We start from the raw sequence: 23,018 nt of genomic DNA on the forward strand, positions 1-23,018 counted from the left end.
AACCTAGAGAAGGGCATCCAGGTTGTTTTGTGGCACAGCTGTACTCTTATGATAATTATACATGTAATATAGGCTACAATATTTTTTTTCTTTTAACAGCTACCATCAGTTTCATCCTCACCTTATCGCAAGGAACAACATCCCAGTGAAAGGCTTTCGTTCTCTTTGTTGAAGGAGAAAGGCTGCAGGGCTGCGGGATTGCAGGTGGGGCTGGCGGTACCTCTGCCTTACTTATGGGCAGTGGAAGAGATGGTGATGCTAGGGCTGCTTCCCCCTCTGCAGGCTTTGTCTTGGGGCTTGAAGACAGGTTCAGACTGGTTGTAGCAGAATTCACACTGAAGTGGAGGGTCTCCTCTTTCTGTTCGCTCAGAGGTACAGTAAAATCCTCATAATCAGGTTCGGTGCACCCTTGCACCTCCTGGGGCAGTGGGGCAGCCTTGCACAGCTGACAGTGCCTTTCTATGAGAGACACCCATTCGTTCTGGAGCTTGCTAACATCCTGTGTCCTGTTGTTTTGGACAGTGAAGGGTATTCGAAACCTGAAATTTAAGAATGTCATATATAAACGCAAGGAAGTGTAAATAACATGCTGACTAACATAGCCACAGATATTTCTTATTTAAGCAGAATTATGTTCAGTAGCTTTACTTGTCAAAGGAGCCCAGTGCTGCTGACTCTGACCTTTTCAGACAGAGTTAATTGCTTATGTGTCTAAGGTTAGAGAGCTGAAGTTTTGCCATATATTGACTTTGTGGTGCAGTTCCCTCGTAATTCCTCTTCTCCACCTTGGGGGAAGGTGAACAATGTGCTACGTCTTACTGTGCTTGCTACACGAGCTAGTCAGAACCTGTTCCCACATCTGTCCTGTCAGGCTGAATGATACAGCTCTTCAATGGCTCCTGACATGACAACTAGACAAGTCTTTGTGGGCAGTACTTCAATGTATCTTATCGATACCACAACATGGTACTTTGGATTCCTCCTTAAAATACTCACCAAATCACTGCAGAGCAATGGGAGGGGCAATCTATATAATTCTGATGGCCTCATTTCTCCACTGTTGTGTTTTGCTCTGGGACATTGAGATTCTCTGTTGCTTGACCTTGTTTTCAGTATTTCTGCTTTAACAAATTATTAATTACCAACTATACTTACAAATAATTGTGTTCTTTGGTCTGAACTGAAAAGGTACTGCATCCGTTCTCCTTGTTGACACTCACGTTACCACTTGACAAATTAATAGTATTTGTTACAGGGTCTGTGGTCTTGTTCTTTCCTCCCAGCCCTATGCAATATAGAGTCAATTCTCCTTCACGTAGTTGCACCAAGTACCTGAAGGACAAGGAATGGAGATACACTTCATTATTCACGGACTACTTATTTGCACAAGCCTTGCCTTTGTTAAAGCATTTTCTAATGTAAATAAGTCTCCACATTTTATAGTATCTTCCATGGAACACTCAAAAAGTATCAATACTAACACATAAAGCCTTTAAGGTGAGGGCTTCTTATTCTCATCTGACATGTAAGTAGACTGTGACATAAATGATGAACTTCCAGCCTACCATGCCTGAGGAGAACTAAGAAGATCTGTCCATCAAAGAAATCACACATGTCCTGTTAGTTTGTTAGCTACCCTCTGTCCCTCCCACTCTATTTATTCCTTTTGTTTGTTTGCAATGGTGGGTCTTCTGGACTATGAGCTTTTAAAGGAATTCACACTCAGCAGTGTATAATATGATGAGACTTCAGAGTTTCCGTGTCTTCCAGGTTTTACTGCCACCAAGCTATAAACAAGTCACCATAATATAAGTTAGTGCCCAACCTTATAGTCCAATAACTCTCCCTCTCTTGGAAAAGCCTCTGCACATGCTCTTACTCCATGAGGACTGATTCTGGTCTCCCCTCATTCCCGCGAGTCACTTGTCAGGAAGGAGTCAAAGTACTCTGCCCTCAAGGGCTTCCATCAGAAATGACTGTGCCAAAGCGTGGGTATTACCTATTTAAATGACAAATTAATTCTAGCACCAATTGTCTGCCCTTACACAGCTTCTAATAGAGCATAATGTTCTGCTTCACCCTCTTCTAGGATTCTGCTCTGCTGCTTATAACAAAGGCCCTACACTCACCAACAAGTGGGGCTTTACTGTATGTGGTTTTTATTCTTATTTAAGCATTTGCATTCTCATTTTTCTTGAGGGTTACTGCATTTCTTTATCATTCTGACAGTTCTATTAGACCTTTCTTTTTCTCCACTCTCTCTTCAAGGTGTGGCTAGTTGATTAAGGTGTTCTATGAGGAATTTAAATAAGTTTAGCTGCTCCAGAAGAATTAAACACAAAATATAAATTGCATCTATTCCCACATAAACAGGCAAAGTGATAAGAATTGTTTAATGGAGCTGGCAGTTATATTGATCTCTCCTTTCTTTAAAGCAGGGACTTATAGTTTAACCGGATCTCCAGATGTTTCCACCATTATTTACTTTGCCAAAGAAAAGCAAGGATTAATATCAAGAAGAAAACAACAAGGGCTTTGCTTCACAAGATAAATAAAAATCAATTTTTGTTTGTTAACAAACTTGTTAAATGTTACAAGGTGACAAATCATGGGACACACTTGAGGATAGTGTTTACAAGACATACAGTGGTAGCCTTTTAAAAATAATTAAAATCATTTTCTGTGAACTGTGAAGTCTTTTGAGATAATTGTCCTGTGCAGATAATTACAGTGTTAAGGGATTTTTTATTAGTTTTTGGTAGACAGATGTTTTTCTCTCCTTTGATAGTGTAAGCAATTTCTAGGTATTTTAGAAGCTGGCTCAGGGGAAGGGTAGGTTGTCTGTAGGATGGGTAGCAAACTCTGTAAAATCGTTGTGGCTGGTTCGCTAGTTCAGTAATAGAACAAGCAGAAGTCATGCTTATCTGTGATGGTTTAGGAGCTGAATGAAATGGTGGTAGCAGTCCATTTCCTACTGAATAATGATTCCTGTCTCTGAAACCACCACTCCATGGTTGGTCACCCTCACAAGAGGGAAGTTCAGAACATTACAAGAATTAATTACAAATTCTGGGGCAGCCATTTGGCCAGTGAGAGTCAATGTTCTCTAGCAGGACACCTATACTCCTGCTTTGCCAGTCTTTTTCTCCTTTTCCTTATGACTAAAAATGCAGTAAAAAGTAAAGAGGTAAACATAAAGAAGTCCCACCGTTAAAATCACTATAAGCACCGTTACCATCTAATGCACACAGCAGTCTCTAGCACACATCAGAAATGCATTTTGTTGGGTACCACTATTGCATTAACAGTTATTTTCAATTTTTTTCATCTCATGCAGATTTCACACCTAAGTTTTAAAGTTTAAAAGTAATTAAATTATTAATTCTTATCAGCAAATTAAAATCTTAAAGAATTTATCAGAAATTTTAACAGCCCAGAGGTCTACGAAAGTGCAGTTCGTACTTCACCCATTCAGTGGATGTAACAGTGTTTTGCTGCAAATCCAGCAGTCCTTCATGTATCACATCACATTCTACAGGTCTTCCAGAGCAGGAATCTGTTGGTCTCTTGAACAAATTGCTCTGAATAACTCTGCTCAGAAGGTACACTATCTATATAATAAGTGGCAGCAGAGAAAGTACATTTTCCATGTTAATTCTCTTGAATAAGACATTAATAGGTGTATTTTTCAAGTATAAAAATGACAGACAATACTATAAGCAGCAAATAGGTAGCATAAATTAATGTAAAGTAAATAAGGTCTTTCTATGATCCTAAACTACTTAACTGCAATTTGGTTTTATGCCCACAGTTCTAAAGCTGTCAGTGTAAGGAGAATATAATTTTATTCTGGAGGGGTTACTGTAAAATATAATTTTACTTTTTTTATTCATACACAAAGTAGCCTAGGACAAAGTTGCTGTTCGGCTCAGTTCAAGCTTGAAATCTCAAACGAACCCAGTAGGAAAACGAAGGCTTGCCTACAGTTGAAAATACAATTGATTAAGGCAAGTGTGAATTTAAAATGCTCTCATTGTTATACAGGGACAGATTTTAGTGTTCTTAGCACAGAATGCATGTGCCTCTTTGAGCTCTTCTGCTAAATGTAATCTATTTTGAAAATTTAGCTAATCAACCATGAGGTGCTGTTCATCTGGAATAAAAGTTTCTGCACACGGAGTGAACCGTTGTGTTTCAGAAGGGATGAATCCCTTTACAAAAAGACCCGTAAAAATGGGTAACAGCAGAAGTTTTCTGTGCTTTTTGAGAGTTTGTACCTGAACCTAAATTGTGCAGCTGGCTTCAGCGCCTCAGCAGTGGGATGACACCAGCTCCAAGACTTGATCACCCCTGAACACTTGGGATGTCTGCATTCAGGTGAAAAGCCTGTGCTGATGTCACAGCTCGAGCTTCTCAAGTTTCAGTGTAGAGCCTAATTACACTAACTACTTGGAATATTTAATTGAACCAAGAACTCAAAAGAAGCTGAGGACCTCAAAATGAAACAGTTCATACAAAATCTTTCAACACTGAATCATTTAATTAAGCAAATATTTCATTGTACCTAGGCTGTCTTCCTCTCATAATTTTATCATTCCGGTGTATTTTGATGGTAAAAGATGAATATCACAGCATCAGGATGACCCCATTCATTCTTCTTGAAAGCATGTGCTTGAATAAATAGCTTATATATAGAAAAAACTGCTTAGAAAATTTCAAATAAGATTCAGCTGTTCATGTTGACAGTTCTGTTTGCTTGTTTTAATACAATATCAGACCAGTTACATTCAAGGTGTAGCTGAAAAAATGCATCCACTTTCCTCTCACGTCTTGAGCTGGCTTTACATCTTCAGTCCTAGTGAACTGTGGCAAAATCCTAAGGCCAAACTTTATCCTGAACTCACATTCCCTTTGTTCTATGTATGAACATACACAGAATAAAGACATACCTACTTCTTTGCTTGCACAATGCACAGCATAACAATTCCCATTTATGATTGCGACCTACTGGGTACCACCATAACATTAGCTGTTATTTATAGCAATCTGTCTATGACATTGTAAAAACTTACCTTCCTTTTATCATCAAGAGACACTGCTTCCAGCTCATAATCTTGTCGCCCATGAAACACAATGTTGAAGCGCCTCCTTTCAGTATCTTCACAGGCTTTGACTTGTGAGAAAGGAAACTGTTTCTTAATAATTCCTTTCTCAATGTTAAAAATTGTCCTTGAGTTGAAATCAATCTGGAATAGAAAGTTCTTCATTACTTCACTCCATCGCTGCTCTTCATTGAAAGGGAAAGACAGCATCCCCAATATTACCATGCAAGGGCATTAAGATAAAGGACCAGCTTAGAATATGTATCTATCTTGCCAGCGAATAGAACAAAACAAACAAACAAACAAAAAAAAAATTACATTCCATCATCAAGATACTGTACTATATTTGTTTTAGTTACAAAACAAACAGATACTCATTGTAACTGTGTTTCCCTATTTCTTTTGATGAATGTGCATCAATTTATCACCCTGAAATATTATTTCCTTTTAAGTTCTCCTCGTCTTCTACAACTCAGTGCAAAAACTTCCCATTCAGCAGTAGTGGTAGCACAAACTAACGGCGCGACCATCTCAGCACAGATTCAATTACTAACTGCTTCAACCTATGCCCCAGTACTAAAATGAAGTGAAGATGGTTATTTTTGTAATAGCCACTTCTGTGTGAGGAGAAAAGGATAGTACTGAGAGACTACTTTCTGATACAAATATTACTATGTTTTGGTTTAGATCTTATCTAACACAATCTTTTTGTCAGTATGTATATATACACATATGCGTACATATAGATGAAGGAAGCAATGATAACAGCAAATAAATTTATTTTATTTTTCTTTCACAGCTATAATAATTAAAAATTGTTTGCTTCAAAATAAGATTATTCTTCTTCTACTGCTCGATCTGTATTTGCAGTGTTACACACTGGTACAGACAGATTCCAGTATCTGTGCTATACGTCTGTCCCTGCTCAGCAGGAACAGCTTTGTTGACAGAATAAGGTGTGAATATTATCTGACTGCCCAGCTTCAGAGAACACAGCCCACAGAGAAGACAAACTCCGAAGAGCCTCAGATCTCGTCTGAGTTAGATATTTACCTTGGGTCACAAATGATTCTTGGCGTCTTTCATTCTTATAGTGCAGACCGCGCCATCCAAATGCTAACACCGCGGCCTTTCCCTCTGTTCTGTTTATAGCAGGAAACCTCCACAGCAGAACCATTCTCATTATCATCTCTGACTTTTGAAGGCTGCCGGTAACTAGAGAACTGGAATTAAACTACTCCAGATGCCCAGACTGGTAACTTCCACAGCTAATACAGTTTTCTCCATCTTTCCATCAACTTTATGTCTAAACAAATTATCTTTTAATTTCAAAAACTGGTGGATATCAAGGGAAATAAGGAGATTATACTTTCTACAGTTAAGAAGTAGTAAACAAAAAAAAACACCCTCTAGTAGCATGTATGATGTGGACTTGCTCATTATGAAATTTTGTCCAAACTCCAGGGAAAATTCAGTGAAATCCAAGTTCCTGGAAACAATGCGAAATCTTTGTCACTGACTTCATGGCATCAGGAAATCACCATCAGGTGTTATTGACCAAAGTTTGCTTTAATATCGTGCAACTCCATAAAGCCGTCAGGGTTCATAGCATCAAAAAAAAAAATTCACAGGACAGAGTAACCAGAGATGAAATGCATAGCCTGCCAAATGAACCTTCTGAGTATCCCCAGGAACATTTCTCCCCAAGGTTTTAGAGAGCGCAGTTGAAGTGATGTCCTGTCAAAAGGGACAGATATTTGTCTACATCACTTGTATATATTTACTATTGCTAACTAAGAAAAACAACTCCCAGGCAGAATCTATTATAATCAAACATCTTTGTGATTAATCATGTTTTTTAGAGATGAAATAACTTCTTAGATCATTAATGCATTCTACAGCCCTCCCAGGCACTCAGTAGAGGGGAGTTTCAGATATTACCCCCAGAATACTTTTGGTGTAAAAGGTTTGTTCAGTATCTTATACCTCTCTGATAGCTTAAAACATCTTGTGGTTCAGCAACCTATTTCATAGCATTTACCAAGTAACCGAAGCATCCTGTATTTTTTTTTTATAAATTGCTTCAAAAGTGAGAATTTTTAAAGTTACCTGCAAAATTCGTTTCTGCCACCGATAGTGTTTGTATTTGTAGATAATGAAGTTAAATTGTGAGCTGGTTAGCAAATCCTGTGAATCCTGAAAAACAGAACAGAAATCAACAGTATGTCCGACACTTTGCTAATTTTTGTCCACTCAGACCCGATCATGTTTTCAGCTGAAATCTCCCTCAGCGAACAGTGTTCAAACAGCACTGGAGGCTTTGCAGAAGATACATATAAGCATCCTCCTGACCTGATTTTCACAAGCACAAAATATCCACAACTCCTGCTGAACTAATGAAGGGATCGCAGATTGGGATGGAAGGTGAAAGGCAGAGCAGAAAGCAGGAAGACAGGAAGGGAAGAGCAGAGCCCATGGAATTGTACAAAACACATTTCACAACACATAAGTACAAGCAGTTTATTAAATGGGCTAAGCAGCAAACAAGAACCATATCTAACTTTAAAGAGAAATATTTACAGACCCTGCAATATGGTGCAGTAAAATGTAAGATCTTTGCTCCTTGGTATTATGTGAGGGAATACAATTTGTTATCTGGTCCCCTACAGCAGCTACACTGCGTGCGTGGAAAATGGCTAATTTTATAATCTTCAGGAAAATGCAGGGAAGGGAAGGTCATGATCCAGCTATATTAAATTTTATTTAGTTCTAATAATTAGCCATCACAAAAACTTTAATGTGGCAGAAATAGAAAAGGAAACCTTTTTCTTTTTATTCTGAGAATATATTTCCATGTAGTCTTACTCTGCTGAGTTTAATATTCTTGTTGACTACAGCCCTTTTGCAAAACTTGTGCTGCTTTTTTATTAGTATTTATTTTTGCTTCTCCTTCTACTTCTTTCCAGTCAAGAAGTTAATATGCAGTTCAGAAAGTTATTTTTGAAAATTCCAAAAAGCACCAGGTTTACCTCAAAATCTCTATCAGCTCCTGAGGTTAAAAACAAATGAACAAACAAACAAACAAAACAAAACAAAAAAAAAAAAAAAAAAAAAAAAAAAAAAAACCAACCAAACAAAAAAACCCAGATTGTGCTCCCGTGGGGAGGCTTGTTGAAAAATCCAGAGCAGAAGGGGAAATAGATAGTGAAAATTTCTCCAAAGAATTCTCAGCTGGCACTTCCATGGTGATGATGGACAGAGATTGCAATGAGTGAGATACTGGGCAGGGTTAACCGAGAGGAGTACAAAGCCAATGTAATAATGTACACAATTAACGTACTCCTCTTTCTCAAACCATTTCCACTCAGTATTATCAACTTCTACTTTTCTTGGGAAATAACTTCAATGTTTTCTATAAAATGGAAAGATGCTAATGAAACACTTTTGATTGCCAGTGAAGAGATTAAGGCTTTAGCAGCAGAAAAATTAAATTTTTGCGTCTCAATCAGATCCTGAAGAAATCTCTGGACTAGACCGCTTGGTCTCATTGACCTATGGTCAGCAAAGCTATGTTGTTGTAGGATCCAAAAACAGTCCTAAGCCACCTCTACACAGATTCGACTTTTGCCTGATGGAAGTTCAGAGCCAACCATAGGCAATGTTAGAATTGAAATCACACTGGCCAAGGCTTGCACTTTGTAGCCAGTCATTCTTGTGGCCATGTAGGATGCTGAGTTGTCAGACCCTCTTATGCTGACCAGTCACGCCCCAAGGACAACTCAACCCTAGAAGGCCCCTCAGAGATTAGATCCATCATTTTCCTGAGGTGCTTCATGGTATCAGCCCAAGGATTTTGCCCTACATTTATTGTTACAGTACTTGATGCTGCACTCAGAATGTAGACATACCTGGTCTATATTTAAACTACTTAATCCAGGTAGAGACACCAGTGTAGCTGCAGCATCTACATGGGATATCCATTACATAAGATACAGGTACCATTAGCCATTGGTACCTGACATATTTGGTTATAAACTGGAATGTATATGTTTGCAAAAGTTGGAGCTGCACCTTTGAAAGCAATACAGACAAACAGGCTTCCCAGACCATGCGCATACATTTGAATGTCTTGCAAAATAGATCAAAGGAGTGACCTTACCTTCTCAGCGTACACCTCTTTCTGTGCCAAATGCAAAGCTCTTTCAATGCTCACTTCTTTATTTTTCACCATGTTCATAATTTTGACGATTTTTTCCTGGCTTAACTGGAAAAAAAAGTCAATCAAATGTTTTCAGAGACTGTTTTTTCATCTGGCTATTGAGGATACAGAGTGTTTGTGACAGTTACAGCTACGGTATCTGCCATAAAATTACAATTTCATTCATATTTTATGTTCTATCGACAACCTGCCCAGCGAATATAATCTCCCTTTGAAACCTGATGAGAGTCCACAAGATATCAAATATACAGGGGCTTTCACGATTTTAGGAGATGGGGTGGTAATATCTGGAGATAGAACTGCCAGGAGGAAACCTTTTTTAGTTAGAAAATCTGGCAAGAAGTGAAAACATCAATTTTGCAGGCTTGCCTGTGTCTTACCCTTAGTGTAAAGTGCTGCATAGAGGCAGTATGAAAGCAAAATCAGGGCTGTTTGAAATTTTTGGGGTAAAGGAGGAAAAATTGATGTAGGTACAGCTGTCACGTGAATTTATCTAAAAGCATTAACAAGCCAGCATTACACCTCCCCTTTCTTTTACCAAAAAAAAAAAAGGAGATTGCACTGTCAATAAGCTTACACACAAATTTATGTCACTTTTAAGTGAACGAGGTAGGGAGGAAAATGCCAAACATGGATCAAGCAAAGAAAAAAGGCAAGTGGAGAAACCAGGGACTCGGAGCTACAGCCGCTTACGCTGCTGGTAGAATGCGTTCACAGACTGTAGAAGGAACAACCAACCTCCCTTTGAGACAGGCCAGAGAGTTCCCGTGTGCGACACACATTCCTCAACAGCAGCAGAACTGGGAATGTGGAAGGACCGTGTTGGTTTTACTGCCAGCGCTCAGGAACTGGTGTGTTTTTCATCCGGTAGCTTAGCTGCAGCACTCAATTAGCTACAACACACAGGGTTTCCTGCCCCCCAGAGAACAACCTCACCCTCAGGAGGTAAGCGACTACAGTAAAACCTTTCTTTCAAATCATCCTTTTCAGACTCTTCCAGGCAGACATCCAGGTGAAGGGCCTCCCCAGGAGCACTGCCCCAGCTGTGCAGGAGTGCGGGGAAGGGAACGGGGCCTCCCCACCTCCCTGCTGCCAGGAGACTGAAGTGTTCGGAGCCAGACAGCGGAAAGCATCTCAGCCTTGCAAGCAGATCTGGATTTGGTTACCCCAAGGGCGAGGCACCAAAACCTAGAGTGGGTTTTGTTTGTTCTTGCCAGAGGAAAAAGAAGGTGGACACCCAAAACCAGGTATCCCTAGGGAACAGGTCTGCTGCCAGTGAGGGCAAGGGTGGGTGGAAATCAAGGCTCCGGAGAGCTGCTGGTTTTGCTGCCCGAGATTCCCAAGTGCCACCCCCAGCAGCAGCCACCAAGCAGCTCCCCGGGGCTCCGAGGCACAGAGCAGGCAGTGGGACTGCAGCTGCTTTGCCACCCCCAGCGCCTTCCCGCCCCAACCAACCCCTTGCTTCTCCTACACCTACAGCTCCCCACGGGTACAGCAGCTTCTCTGCCAAAAACCCCAGCAGCCCAGCCTTGCAGCAGAATGAGATCCTCTCCACCCACCCAAGCACCACAGTCACCTGGCACGAGTCAGGTGGGCAACATAAAAATAACCAGTCGCACCCCAGAGGTCATGGACCAGTAAATCCACAGTTCTCTCTTTTCCTGAGCTACGCTGCACAGAACGCACTTTAGCTTACCAAATTTCTAACATCTCAACCGCTTTCTGATCAACAGACACACTGTATGTTTTTACAGCCTACAAATAAAATTGGGAATAAAAGAAGTAGTATTTTGTTTTTAAAGCCTTGGAATTTTCAGTGCTAATATAAAGGTAATTTATGGCTTAGCTCCCAGCTGCAAATAGTAATGTGAACAGTGAGGAAAGAACGAAAGCAGTCTGATAATTCATTCACACTTACTGAGGCACAGAAGGTTCCTACAATGACCTCCACATTCGGTATTTGAATTTTAAATGGCCATATATTTACAGCACGCACACACTGGATACGATTAGATCTTAACAAGGTAATTCCCCACTGAACAGGCTCTGTGTAAGCAAACAGGAATATGGATATATTGGAATTGAAAAATATAGTTTCCTTAAGGCAAGGCTCTGCCAGCTTTAAAGCACAAGATCCTATTTATACAGGATAGCAATTCTTGATAGGCAGTTGGGTAGCATTTTTGCAACTGTTAGGCCTTTTTGTATGGAGAAGAGCTCAAAGATTTTGCAGCAGGATGACAATGATAACATAACGATAACATCGCAGCCTTATGTCAAAGGCACAGGCTGATCAACATAAACATGAGAAGTATTTATTTCCTTCCCTTCAGTACACAAGTAATTCAATGAGCAAGCTCAGTTCTCATTTGAAGCTTATGGTGTTGTCCAGCTATACGACATATTGTGCACATCTGCAGGGATGCTTCCTAAGCTTAGCCAAGAAAACAAGAGTTTCCACTTGAAAAATATGAGACTTTAAATTTATTTTTTTTTCCCCTAGGATATAGGTGATTTGGGTCATCATCCCTGTTCTCGTGCAAGCAGGCTCCACACTCTGCGGTGCCCCTCGCACTGGGTTTTTAATGTCCGTCTTTCTGGCCAAATATTCTCCCTAGGACCAAGAAGCCTTGTCATAACATCTCTAACAAAACCAAGAGATTTTCTTGTAATTCAGTGTGTTTCTCTTTTGCCTTTATGAAAATTTTAATTTTTTTTTTACTTTTTACAAAAAAAAATGGCAGAAGGGAATGCATTTTTGGCTCTATGAAGCATTCAACTCTTCATACTTTCACCAAAGTCTCCTTCAGACTAGAATGAAATTATGCCCAAGCCATGAAAACAACAGGGAACATCTCTTAATTTGCGCAATAATACATGAAGAAAAATGTTTGCAAAAGAGAAGCAAATCGTTTTGTACATTGCAAGTCCAGGAAGGTTAGTTAGTAAGTCAGACTGCTGACAGTTTATGTGTTCCCCAGGGAGCACACAGAAGACAGTGCTCGGTACGGGTTATTTTTAACAGCACCCTGTTGTTTTAATGTCTCTGTTAACTCTCTTTCTCTCTGCACATCTGTAAGCAGGAGTGAAACATTTCAAAAGATGAAAGAGGCAACAAAAGGCACTTTTCAGCTTATGAGAACTGTCAAAATTATTTGTCAGAAGTCTCTGGCTCGCTTAGCTTTTTGACAGCCACACGTCAGCATGGTATTTTTACTTGCAAACAAGACTTGAGTAACAGATCCTGACCTTTATCATTTTGTATCTGTGGGGCTTTTCTCTCAGCACATCACAATTTTTGTAATGCTCATTCTTGTCTTTGTTTTGGTTATATTTTTTTTTTCGTAAAAAGAAACAATTTTTGTTATATTATCCACCAAAATGCCACTAAGTCAGGTCGTGTTATATTGCCTAATAGAATGTGACTGGTGCAACCAAATAGAATGTTTTTATACAAGGTTGGATAATAAAACTTAGGAAAAAAAAATTAAATGCCTCTATTATAAAGCACGCACATTAAGGAAACACATGATATTGTGTTAAGAATGCATTTGTTTACCTGCCAGTTAAAGAAGCTTGTTTAATACAGATTAAATTTTCATCAGCCACCCAAAATTCAGTATCACTGTGTAAGTGATTTGAAAGAAAAATCAACGCTCACAATTGAAGGAAGAGCACTGGGCTCCAGGCGTTCTCCACATATCCATTACTTTGCAGGGTGAGGCTTTTGTATTTTTGGCCTAGACACAGTATAAAATGTATTTAGTGGAGAGATATGAGATTTCTGGCTTATTCTTGGACAGCTGCCACCATAGTACTCTACGTGACCCCTTCCAGGACTTCCTGCCGCTCTCCGTTTACCCCACTCAGTCTCACAGGAGGCCCTAAGAGGTATGGAAGGTTTTGCATGTAGTCTTTACACCATGGAAATATTACTTTAATGACTCCAGAAAGGTCCCCAGACCTTCTGAGCATCAACCAAGAAAGAGAGGTTAAAGCCACGTCATCTGAGTCATTTACAGTTGGTTGAGCGAAGCAGTGGAAGGCATGCAGAACATGGGTAACCGTTCAAGGATAAGACAGGTTAACGTCTTTCTGCGTCTCTTCTGACTCATTCTCTAATACACACAGTTGGACATTCCCCAATCAACCACAGGATTGCTCTGACTCCTATGCAGGCAATGGAGATACCTGGGCTTCTCTAGGAGGCAATTCACCACCTGTAAGATCTGTCTCGTTATCTGACAACTCTTTCTCTCCACTACTTACAAAGGAGTTGGAGCTATGTGGCTTTTGCTCAACTTATTGTTATTCTGTGGACCATCCTACCTGAATCATAATAATATGACAGCAGTCTAATGCAAAAAGACTCCTGGAATGTGTGCACGTACACCCATGGAGACGTAGAGCAAGAAATGTGGCTGTCACTCAGCTATACATATGATCTCTATTATTACAAATACTGGCACGATTCGGTGAAATGTTATTTCAGGTTTACTTAGCTAAAGATCATAGCTAACATGCACCGAGCTCTATCATTTCCTGTGACAACAAAACCAAGTCATGCAGAAATCCTGCTCCCCATACAAATGAGCAGAAATTTTTATTCAAGTCTAGTCAAGATTTTCACTGTTAAGCGTTCCTTACGCTTGTCCTTATTAAACTTTAACAGTGTTAAACATTCTCATCTGCTTGGTGCAAGGAGTAAGAGACAAACCTGGCTGCCATGGGACTCAGAAGGGAAGGCTGGACCGAGAGGGCTTCTTCCTCATCCTCTGCACTCTACAGTAGCATCACGCTTACTAGGATCAATGCTCCAAAGGACAAGAGGGCTCAGTCCAAGAGCGAAGAGCTAAGTAGTGGCCACATATTGCTTTACAGAGACCTCAGGAATTTCTGGGCATGAATCTGACTGAATGCTAGCATTGTCCACACAAAAATAAATATGCTGGTTTAACATACATGCCTGATATTTTTTATCCAGCATATGGTCATATTTTCATTCATTTTGGATTCCAGTTTTTTAAACATAGCTTATAACTGAAGATTTTTGTTTTCTATCTAGAACAGCAGGATAAAGTGTCTCTGAGGTAAAGCTTCTGAGGATTTTCTGTTGATTCAGTGCCTTCCAGTTACAGGGCACAACACTTTCTGCAAAGCAGGTACAGTGTAAAAGCTTAAAAATTAAGTGCCAGGATATAATGCAGTGATTGACCTGTGATGAAATTTCAAGTAGCAATCTCCTTTTCCAAGCTGTGCTTTTAAAGAAAACACTTTTTGTCTGTTTACTTTTTAAAAAAAAAAAAACAAACAAACAAATTGGTTTTGTTTACTATGGATATTTGTCTTCCTGACAATATTATGCTGAGCTGCACTGTTGAACATATCATTTAAGTGATCTTAAAGACAGCGGACATAATCTGGGTTGCCTTAAAAGTTCCCATCTGGTATTATTAACTTTCATCTCCTAATGTATTCACTTTTTCCAGGTTTGAACTTGGCCCAAAGTGTACTGAGCACTCCCATATATTTACAGGGGAGTCACTGTTTTCTATGATTGGGGTATCTGAACATTCTTCACTTGTAGTTTACATGAAATGTCAATACAGATGACTGATGTGATATTTTTATGGGGCAATACCATCTTTTGTAGCCAGTCATAGAGGTAGACTAATATTATTTGTCAAACAGAGCTGCTATTCATCAAATAAATTATCCATCTGTAATAATGTTTTGCATTATTTGTTCAGATCTATATCTGGCTGAATAATATCTGTCAACATTTATTCAAAGGAGAAGGTATTCAAACAGTAACTTGATTTCCTGGAAAACACTGAAAATCTGCCACTTTCACTAGGATCCCAAAGATACTTCACTATTTTTTATTGGTATAAAGGTATATAGTGATTAAGTAGAACAACAAAAACTCTCAAAGAGCTAGTCTCAAAAATATTTAGGAATTTAAAACACAAAATGGTGCCCAGTGACATGTCTGTAGTACAGCATACAATGCAAACTAGTCTACTTCCAGTTTTGAAAATATCGCCATATTGAGGAATCTCAGTATCTAAATATTTCTTAAATTTCCCTCTGAAAAAGTGACAATTTATGGGTCTTACATGAAGCGATTACTTCAGAGTTTCCCCTCAATCACCACCTAACAGAGCGGCACGCTCTCAGCAGGACCCCCTCCTGCTCCAACATCGCTTGGAACTTGTCAGAAAACGACACTTGGGAAGTCAATACCGGAGCTGCACTGTGAGAACTCAAAGGATAAACTGGGTAGTGTTGCACAGAGACTGACTTTGTTTTGTACTGTTCAGTGTTTTCGTTAATGATCTGGTGATGGACTAGAAAGTTGGTTTATTAAATTTGCAGACTTCGACACAAAGGTGGAAAGAACTGCAAGTGGGTTGCAAAGGAGATTCAAATTGAAAACAAGCTTGACAATTGAGACAAGCAATAATATACAATTCAAGAAGTGAAAATAGAAATTGAAAAAGTTCAGCAGGAATTACCAGCTTCACAAGGACTGGCTGAGGAATGTATTTTCTTCAGAAAGGCCCAGAAGTTACAGCAGCTTACCAACTGACACAAGTTAATGATGTCATGCTGTTGCAGTAAAAGCGAGCATCCCACCGGGAGGTTACAGACAGCAGCACAGTCTGAAAAACACAAGCGACCTTCCCAGCACTCATAAAGGCCTCTGCTGGAATAGTATGTGAAGTTTTCCATGTCTCCAGAAAAGAGCTGGACATGTTGGAGAAGTCCAGATCAGGACAATGAGAACAGTCAGAGCTTTGGAAAAACATGACTTACAAGGAAAGAGAGGAAGGACTGGGATTGCACAGCCTAGAGAAGGCTGAGGGAGCCATAGTCTTCATAAACAGCTGCTGCAAAAAGGAAAGGAGCAGGTTGCTCCCTGTGTGGTAGGATAAGAATAAATACAATTTTAATTACAACAAAAGAGGTTCAGCTTAGATGTTCAGAAAAAAAGTAAGGATAACACTAACTAGCTGTCTAGTGAGGATTATGGACTCTCCCATTGCTGAACATCTTTAAGAAGAATTAAACAAAAAGCTTTATGGACACTGTGGGATGCAAAGCCTTGGATGGTGCTTTGATATGTGCCTTACTGGGTTTGTACCATACCTAACCTCCTTCTTATTTGACCCATATTTTGCACATTTGTTTTGCATTTTAATTAAGTCCAAGTCTGAGTGCAAAGAACAGAAGGTTTCATTGCTTTTCAAAGCATCACTTTCAGGCCAAGTGGCAGTCCAATTTAAAAGATTTTAGAAAACTTTATCCAGCCTATGAGAGTTTATTTCCAATGCAGAGATGTTCCCTGAAAACTCATCCTTTCAGAGTCCAGTGCTACATTATCAGAACTGACACTGCTTTGTTGGGTACTACACAGCCTCAGCATTGCTGTTGTGATGAAGTACCAATGAGCAAGACCTACAGAGATACCTTGTGCAGCAAGCCTCACCTCATAAGAAATAAAATTATGTTTTCCAAATCCTAATTCACACATCCTAGGTCCTGTTTCAGCAAGGCTGGTACTAAAGGCCTGGGCAATCTAAGGCAGGGAAGGAGATGCCCTCAGCTGTATCGAGCCACGGCTACAGTGCTTCAGTTCTTCAGTACTGATGGAGATCAAATATGATCAGCACATTCATGGACATTCTTATTTCCACCCCACACTCAATTGGTGCCAATTATCTACTGAGTTTATTCAGTACTGAGAGCTAAAACTAAGGTTGATATTTCCAACAGGTGACCTTGAAGTATAAAGACACAGTTGTGCACGTCTACATCTTCAAATAAAAATTCACAGCAGTATTTATCTGAATAGTATTTTATGAGTTTTCCATTCATACTTCCTTTATATCTCAGTCCAGTTGTTTACAAATGTGAGAACTTTGGCTATCTAAAGGCATGATGTATCGCTAAAATTCTGGATTCTGTGATTTTCCTGCTTCACTTTCTTCACGTTAAGCAGGTGCAATATTAAATTAAGTAATTGTAACATGGTATTTGAGTTGCCTGCTAGTGATTTTGCAGGTAGTAGTCAAAACAGAAACTGAGATTGAGCAATTTTGGGATAAGTTCAGCATGCCTGAAAAAGCACACAGTTGAAGTGCTGCTGCGGCTACAGTTGCACACTGACACACCACGAGATTCCTGTATACGTCGGTATGTATAGAGACCTCAGTGTGTGCACCACACAGTGAACAGTGAAACCTTGCCATTTCTCCTACAGATTGCAACGATTAAAATGTCAACTGCCCCATTCATGCTAGAAGTACACCTGATCCGAACGCTGCAGTGAATGGGCAGGGAAGAACATCGATGGAAAGCTTTACACTGCAACTGGTATTACAAAGGCTGGAGACGGGCACCACAACAAAAATGCAGGAGTCCCCAGTATGAACTAGTTTCCAGCTTGTATTAATGGTTTGCATAATGAATTGCCAACATGTTTGGTTTTCTTTGTTTTTTTTTTTTTTGTGTTATTATTAGATGAGATTTACATCCTCTTTTACTGTCATTTTGTTTTCCTCCAAACGTTGGCCTTCATAAAGACAAACTACATTAAAAATGTAAATAAAGTGAATCCTTTCTTTAAAAAAAAAAAGGTAAGATTTTTTTTGTGATAAGAAACTTATTTCTTTCTTACTGAACATTGTTGTCAGTTGAAATCAATTAAGGGGGTGCAATCTCAATTACCTAGAGGCAGTTTGCTTTCGAAGCAGCTACTACGAGATTTTCAAAAGCATTCAGGGATAGTTTTACAGTAGGCACGTTCCATATAACAGTAAGACTCCCATTGATTTCATTGCCCTGCTACCACAGAAACATGCAGTATGTCCTGAATATATTAAATGATGCTTGATTTCAAAACAATACTTAAGTGTGAATTTACCAATTTGAGTATTGAGGTATAACTTAAACACTACACTACAAACTGGACTGAAATAGAATAAAGAAGGTGGTTCATACAGAAGTATTTCAGTTTGTTGCTAAAATAATAATGTTCTGTGCCTTTAGTTACAATAATTAAAGTAATCCGCAGTGATAAGAACTACCAAGGATTATCATATTTGTCTATTAACATGATAGTTCAATTAATCTTGCAAAGAAGCAAAGATTACCAGACTATAACACTGACATCTGTTTTGAAGAAAAGCACACATCTTTCTGTTTACAGGTTTACAATCTCATCTTGTACTCTAAAGTCTTGTAAAAGAAAGATATATATCAAGCAAGAATTGGGCTCCTAAAATTATTAAATGCTGAACAAGACTAATTTCATTATACTTGAGGTTTATCAGCCCATATTAGTTAACACCTGCTAAGCAAAGAGTATGAAGCGCGATATAGGGCATGCAACACTGATTTCATACATATTTAACTGAGAATCCAGGGTCTCCATGAATTTCACATTAATTAGCTGGAACATTTAGTGAACAAACTCTTCATTATGTTCTAATCAAAACAAGGTTTGAGAGCTTAAGGAAAAACCCCAGTGAGCACTCATCTGCTGACAGTTATCATTTCTGACTTAACTGTTTTTTTCCCCCCACAACTCTGGTTTCTTAATAAATCATCCTAGCAAGATATTTAGGTAAAAAGGGGCTATTTCTCTTTGCCACTCTCCTCCTAAACTCTGACAGATTTAGCAGAATATAATCCTTGTCTGTATAGATATTTTTGCTATGTTCTTAATACTTCCTTACAAAAGTACACTACATTTTCCAAACAAGGTCAACTTCCCCAGGATCGGTTAGTTGAACGTCTGTTTTTGCTGGGTCTTTAAGTACATTCTTAAACTCAGGAAATAATTTCCCCTCAAGAAGAGGCTTGGCAATATTCATTGTGTTCCCAGTTTCAGGTACCTGGACAATATTGAGAATGAAATGAGACAGATGGAGTTCCAAATGGCTCAGTAGCAGGAAATTTAACTGCAGGATTTCACCTTTGTATGGGCGATGATGAAGACCTACCTCAGGATGTACTTCATCTCTGTCTCTTATCATTTTTGTTTAATGGGCTACTTCCCACTAAGTAGCAAACATACAAAAGTTCAGTGCAGCCTCCCTGGGTCTTTTGATCTTGTTGTATACATGCCCAAGCTTTGAGGTGTTTTCCAGATGGATGAAGAAAAGGTGAGCTCTGACTCACACAGACTGTTTCCATATTGATGCTTTAGTCTGCCTACAAGTGATTCTGGCGTAAGTATAAGTACAGTCTCCAAGCAATATGCACATACACAGCCCATCTCATCCGGCAGTTCTGCAGAACCTACAAATATCCAGGTTCAACACACCAGCCGGACCAAGGAAGCTGAACTGTCTCATAAGTCCTCTGCTGTGGTGAATATTTGATGTTAACCGCAAGGAGTGGATTTTTCTGAATCCACACCTGAACTGTATTGACCACCCAATACACATATTCAAGTCATTAGAAGCCCCAGTCAATCAGCAGAACATTGAAGTTATGATTTGTACTCTAACAACAATAGCCCATCTTGGAGGCTACAAGAGATGCTCCTGATATTCCTCTTCATGAATATACATATTGGAAGATATGGAATCATTTAGCCTTATTTATAAGGAATTGATCCCTTGGTAAATATACAGGGAAAATCTGTTTTAAGCTATCTTGGAAAAGACAAGGGAGGGGAAAAAAAAATAAAAAAAAAAAAATCAATCACCTAAGAGAGGTGGCCTGTAACAAAAAGTCTAATGAGAATTGTATGGGAAAGCCATGGGGATAAAGTACTTGAAAGTCGCTGATTAAAGCAAAGCAAGGTGGAAAAGAAAAAGGGCTGACAACCATTACACCTTGCACGGTGATCTTACCAGCTCTCAGAAGACTTAGATGCAAAGCCTCAGGAAGTTTTTAAAGAGACATACATTTTTCTCAGGTGCAGTTTAGCTTTGCAAATATTTTAGTGATGGTACAACCTGAGCTTTGTGCATATGCTTTATTGCAGGCCTTAGGGAGCAAAAGAAAGGGAAAAGTGGCACCATATGGTTACGGTTTCCTGTTTTCTGATTCTCATTCACATAAGCCCTTTCTGGTAGCAAACATTTGGTTATTTCCACATCTGTGCTGACCTTGACCTCCCCAGTGGTACCTGAAGTACTAAATAAGAGCAATGATTCATAAGCTGCAACTCAGGCCTATGCATCAATGCCAAGCAATAAACACACGAGCTATAGACAGCAGAGAAAGAGAAAACACTTCCAGACAGAATTTGTGCCTTTTTCAACACCACCGTCATCAACAGCTTCTCCAAATAGATCCCAGCACCTCAGCATGTCGTTATACTGAGCAGTGCCAGATGGGACCTGCAATTTTATTACACTTCAGGTGGTGTTACTTCAGGTGAAGCAATTAGTATCTGCCAAGCTAAGTAACTCTGTCTTTGGATCGCCTGTTGCACTGCCCTCCACAAAATCCTCCAAGGCCAAGGAGGTTGATATTGTGTGGAGGTAACCAAAGGTAGCAGTTTGTCTTGTGCCCTTTTTCCCCTTTGAAAAACCAAAGAGCAATAAGAAGGTTTGACCCAGGTTTATGAAATTGCTCTGGGTTTGTCTAGAGCCTTGACTAGAAAATCTTTTCAATGAATGTCTCGTACTTCTCGGTGAAAAAGGGGGATGATACAAACACAGCTACGTTCTGCCCAGCTCTCGTGTTCTGCCCAAAGCATGCAGCAATTACTAGCCAAGCCACCCTCGGTGGCTGCCCAGGACTAACTGGGACCACTCCACCGCACCTTGTCAGCCTACACACACCACAACCACTTTTCATCCTGCCCTTTACTCCAGCTCACACATCAGGGAATCTCTGCCAACACACGCTATCAGCTATCCTAGTTAGAGGGGAGTTTTCCACTGCTTAATTCTCCAGATAACAGGATTCCAAACATGCAGGTATGGAAACCAGCCGAATGCTACAGTGACTGTATATCTGGCAGGCACTCCCTGACAAATTCAATAGTGCTGCAAGCTGATGTATATTCAGTTCTGGCATATCAATCACTTCAAATTCCAGTGTGATTATCAAAAGACTGTATTCATCTACAATATAAACCATGGTTTTTCCACTCTGATTTTCTTATGGAAATTTTTAGCACAGATAATATATAGCATTAATAAATCCTCTCTAACATGGCAATACACAGACTGATTTTCTCTCTTTCTCCCTTTCTTTCTGTCAGGAAAGCCTCACACATTTCAACTTTCTTAAGAATAAAGCACAGAAAAATATTGTCTCATACACTCCTTCTGCAAACACTTTCTGATATATTAGACCATACCACATAATAATCAATTACATTAAACAATCTACTGCAAATCCCTTTCCAATAAAATACAAAGTAATTTTCAGTTTCTGATATGCCATCTCTTCAGTTACGCACAACAAACAGCACTTTCACGCAAGCCATAACAGTTTCTGCCTTTACCTGTGAAAAAGCGTCTGGTGTTCCCGTGTTATCCATGTCTGTGAAAATTCTATTTGTTTCATCAGTATCCCATAGAGTTGCAAACTATAGTTTATTCATGAATCACACCTGCTTTGCCACAGCACGGTTCTCGTTCTTTCTCTCTGCTTCTCTCTCTCTCTTATGAAATCTTGCAGCCAATGGCTTTTATTAAGTGTTACTTCCTTTTATGCTGAAAACTGAGAGAAACAATAATGATGCTTCGCTTCCTTATGGCAGTACTGTGAAAAGACAAAAAAAAAAAAAAGTACAAGTTGTTTGTTTGCTTTTCCTGAACTGATATTTCTGTTCTAGTGACTTCCTGAAACCAGTGAGCCATGAATGCTGAAATTATGATTTATTACTGTACACTGGATCTTTCTGAACACCCACCATGTTAGTTACCAAAACTAATTTCATACAAAATGTTAACAAATTTGCAATACAATGCTCAATTTTCCCAGCAATATTTTTATGCACAGCAGCAATCTTTAACATGTCTTCCAACTCCAGCATGAATATATGCATACTGGACGAAAGCACAAAGGCACCTGCAGGTTAACGTACAAGATTCCTGCAAAGATAAACAGCATTTTAAACTCTGCCTTTGCTATCTGTATCTGAGGAGAGAGCCTAGTGATTAGAAGAGGGAATTAACAGCAAGGCATTTCTGAAGTCTAACCTTGCCTCTGACAAAAATTTTTCAGCAGCTGCAGAGACAATATACCTCAGTTTCCCCACTTATATATTCTATTACAACATAAAAACATGTTTAAATTAATTCAGAGATTAAAAGTTCTTAACAGACATGGCTGGAAGGTGGACTCCTCCTATTTTGAGATTTTTTTCTCCTCCAAATTGAGGCAAAAGGGAAAAATCAAAAGCCATTAAGTATCTCCTGCCAGTTTGTTGGGTTTTTTTTTAAGTGACAAGAATTGAAACATTTTGCTGTGATGGCAGGTCTCCTTCCTCTACTAGTCTAGAAGCCATTTTTTAATAGAAGCAATGCAGGGAGAGGAAGTTCAGAAGTTCAGTGCAGAAGAGGTGTCAATGGACCACTCTGGGCAGAAAAGCAGGGCTCCCTGGCCTGGCCCCACATACCCAGGCATTTATGTCCCATCTGCTCTTTCAGCTGACTTCGTTACAGACCTTTTGGAGCTCATTTATCTGACAGAGCACTGCAAAAGCAAGAGGCAAGTAA

The 23,018-nt window shown here is 39.4% G+C and overlaps 1 protein-coding gene across 1 annotated transcript in view; it reads right to left on the bottom strand.

The window, feature by feature from the left end:
* LOC104479141 (uncharacterized) overlaps positions 1 to 21,922 on the bottom strand; it is a 45,808-nt gene extending 23,886 nt beyond the window's left edge. Inside the window, exons 1-7 of the mRNA XM_086760729.1 lie at positions 21,800 to 21,922; positions 9,262 to 9,366; positions 7,212 to 7,298; positions 5,073 to 5,246; positions 3,463 to 3,611; positions 1,156 to 1,332; positions 122 to 539 (exon numbers count right to left, since the gene is read on the bottom strand). Of these exons, the coding sequence (XP_086616855.1) occupies positions 122 to 539; positions 1,156 to 1,332; positions 3,463 to 3,611; positions 5,073 to 5,246; positions 7,212 to 7,298; positions 9,262 to 9,366; positions 21,800 to 21,835 (1,146 nt within the window). The 5' untranslated portion in view covers positions 21,836 to 21,922. The remainder of the gene's footprint in view (positions 1 to 121; positions 540 to 1,155; positions 1,333 to 3,462; positions 3,612 to 5,072; positions 5,247 to 7,211; positions 7,299 to 9,261; positions 9,367 to 21,799) is intronic.
* Between the last annotated feature and the right edge of the window lie 1,096 nt (positions 21,923 to 23,018).

Source organism: Chlamydotis macqueenii, chromosome 16 (assembly GCF_036417535.1).
Source record: "Chlamydotis macqueenii isolate bChlMac1 chromosome 16, bChlMac1.mat, whole genome shotgun sequence".
In the NCBI taxonomy this organism is placed as follows: Eukaryota; Metazoa; Chordata; class Aves; order Otidiformes; family Otididae; genus Chlamydotis; species Chlamydotis macqueenii.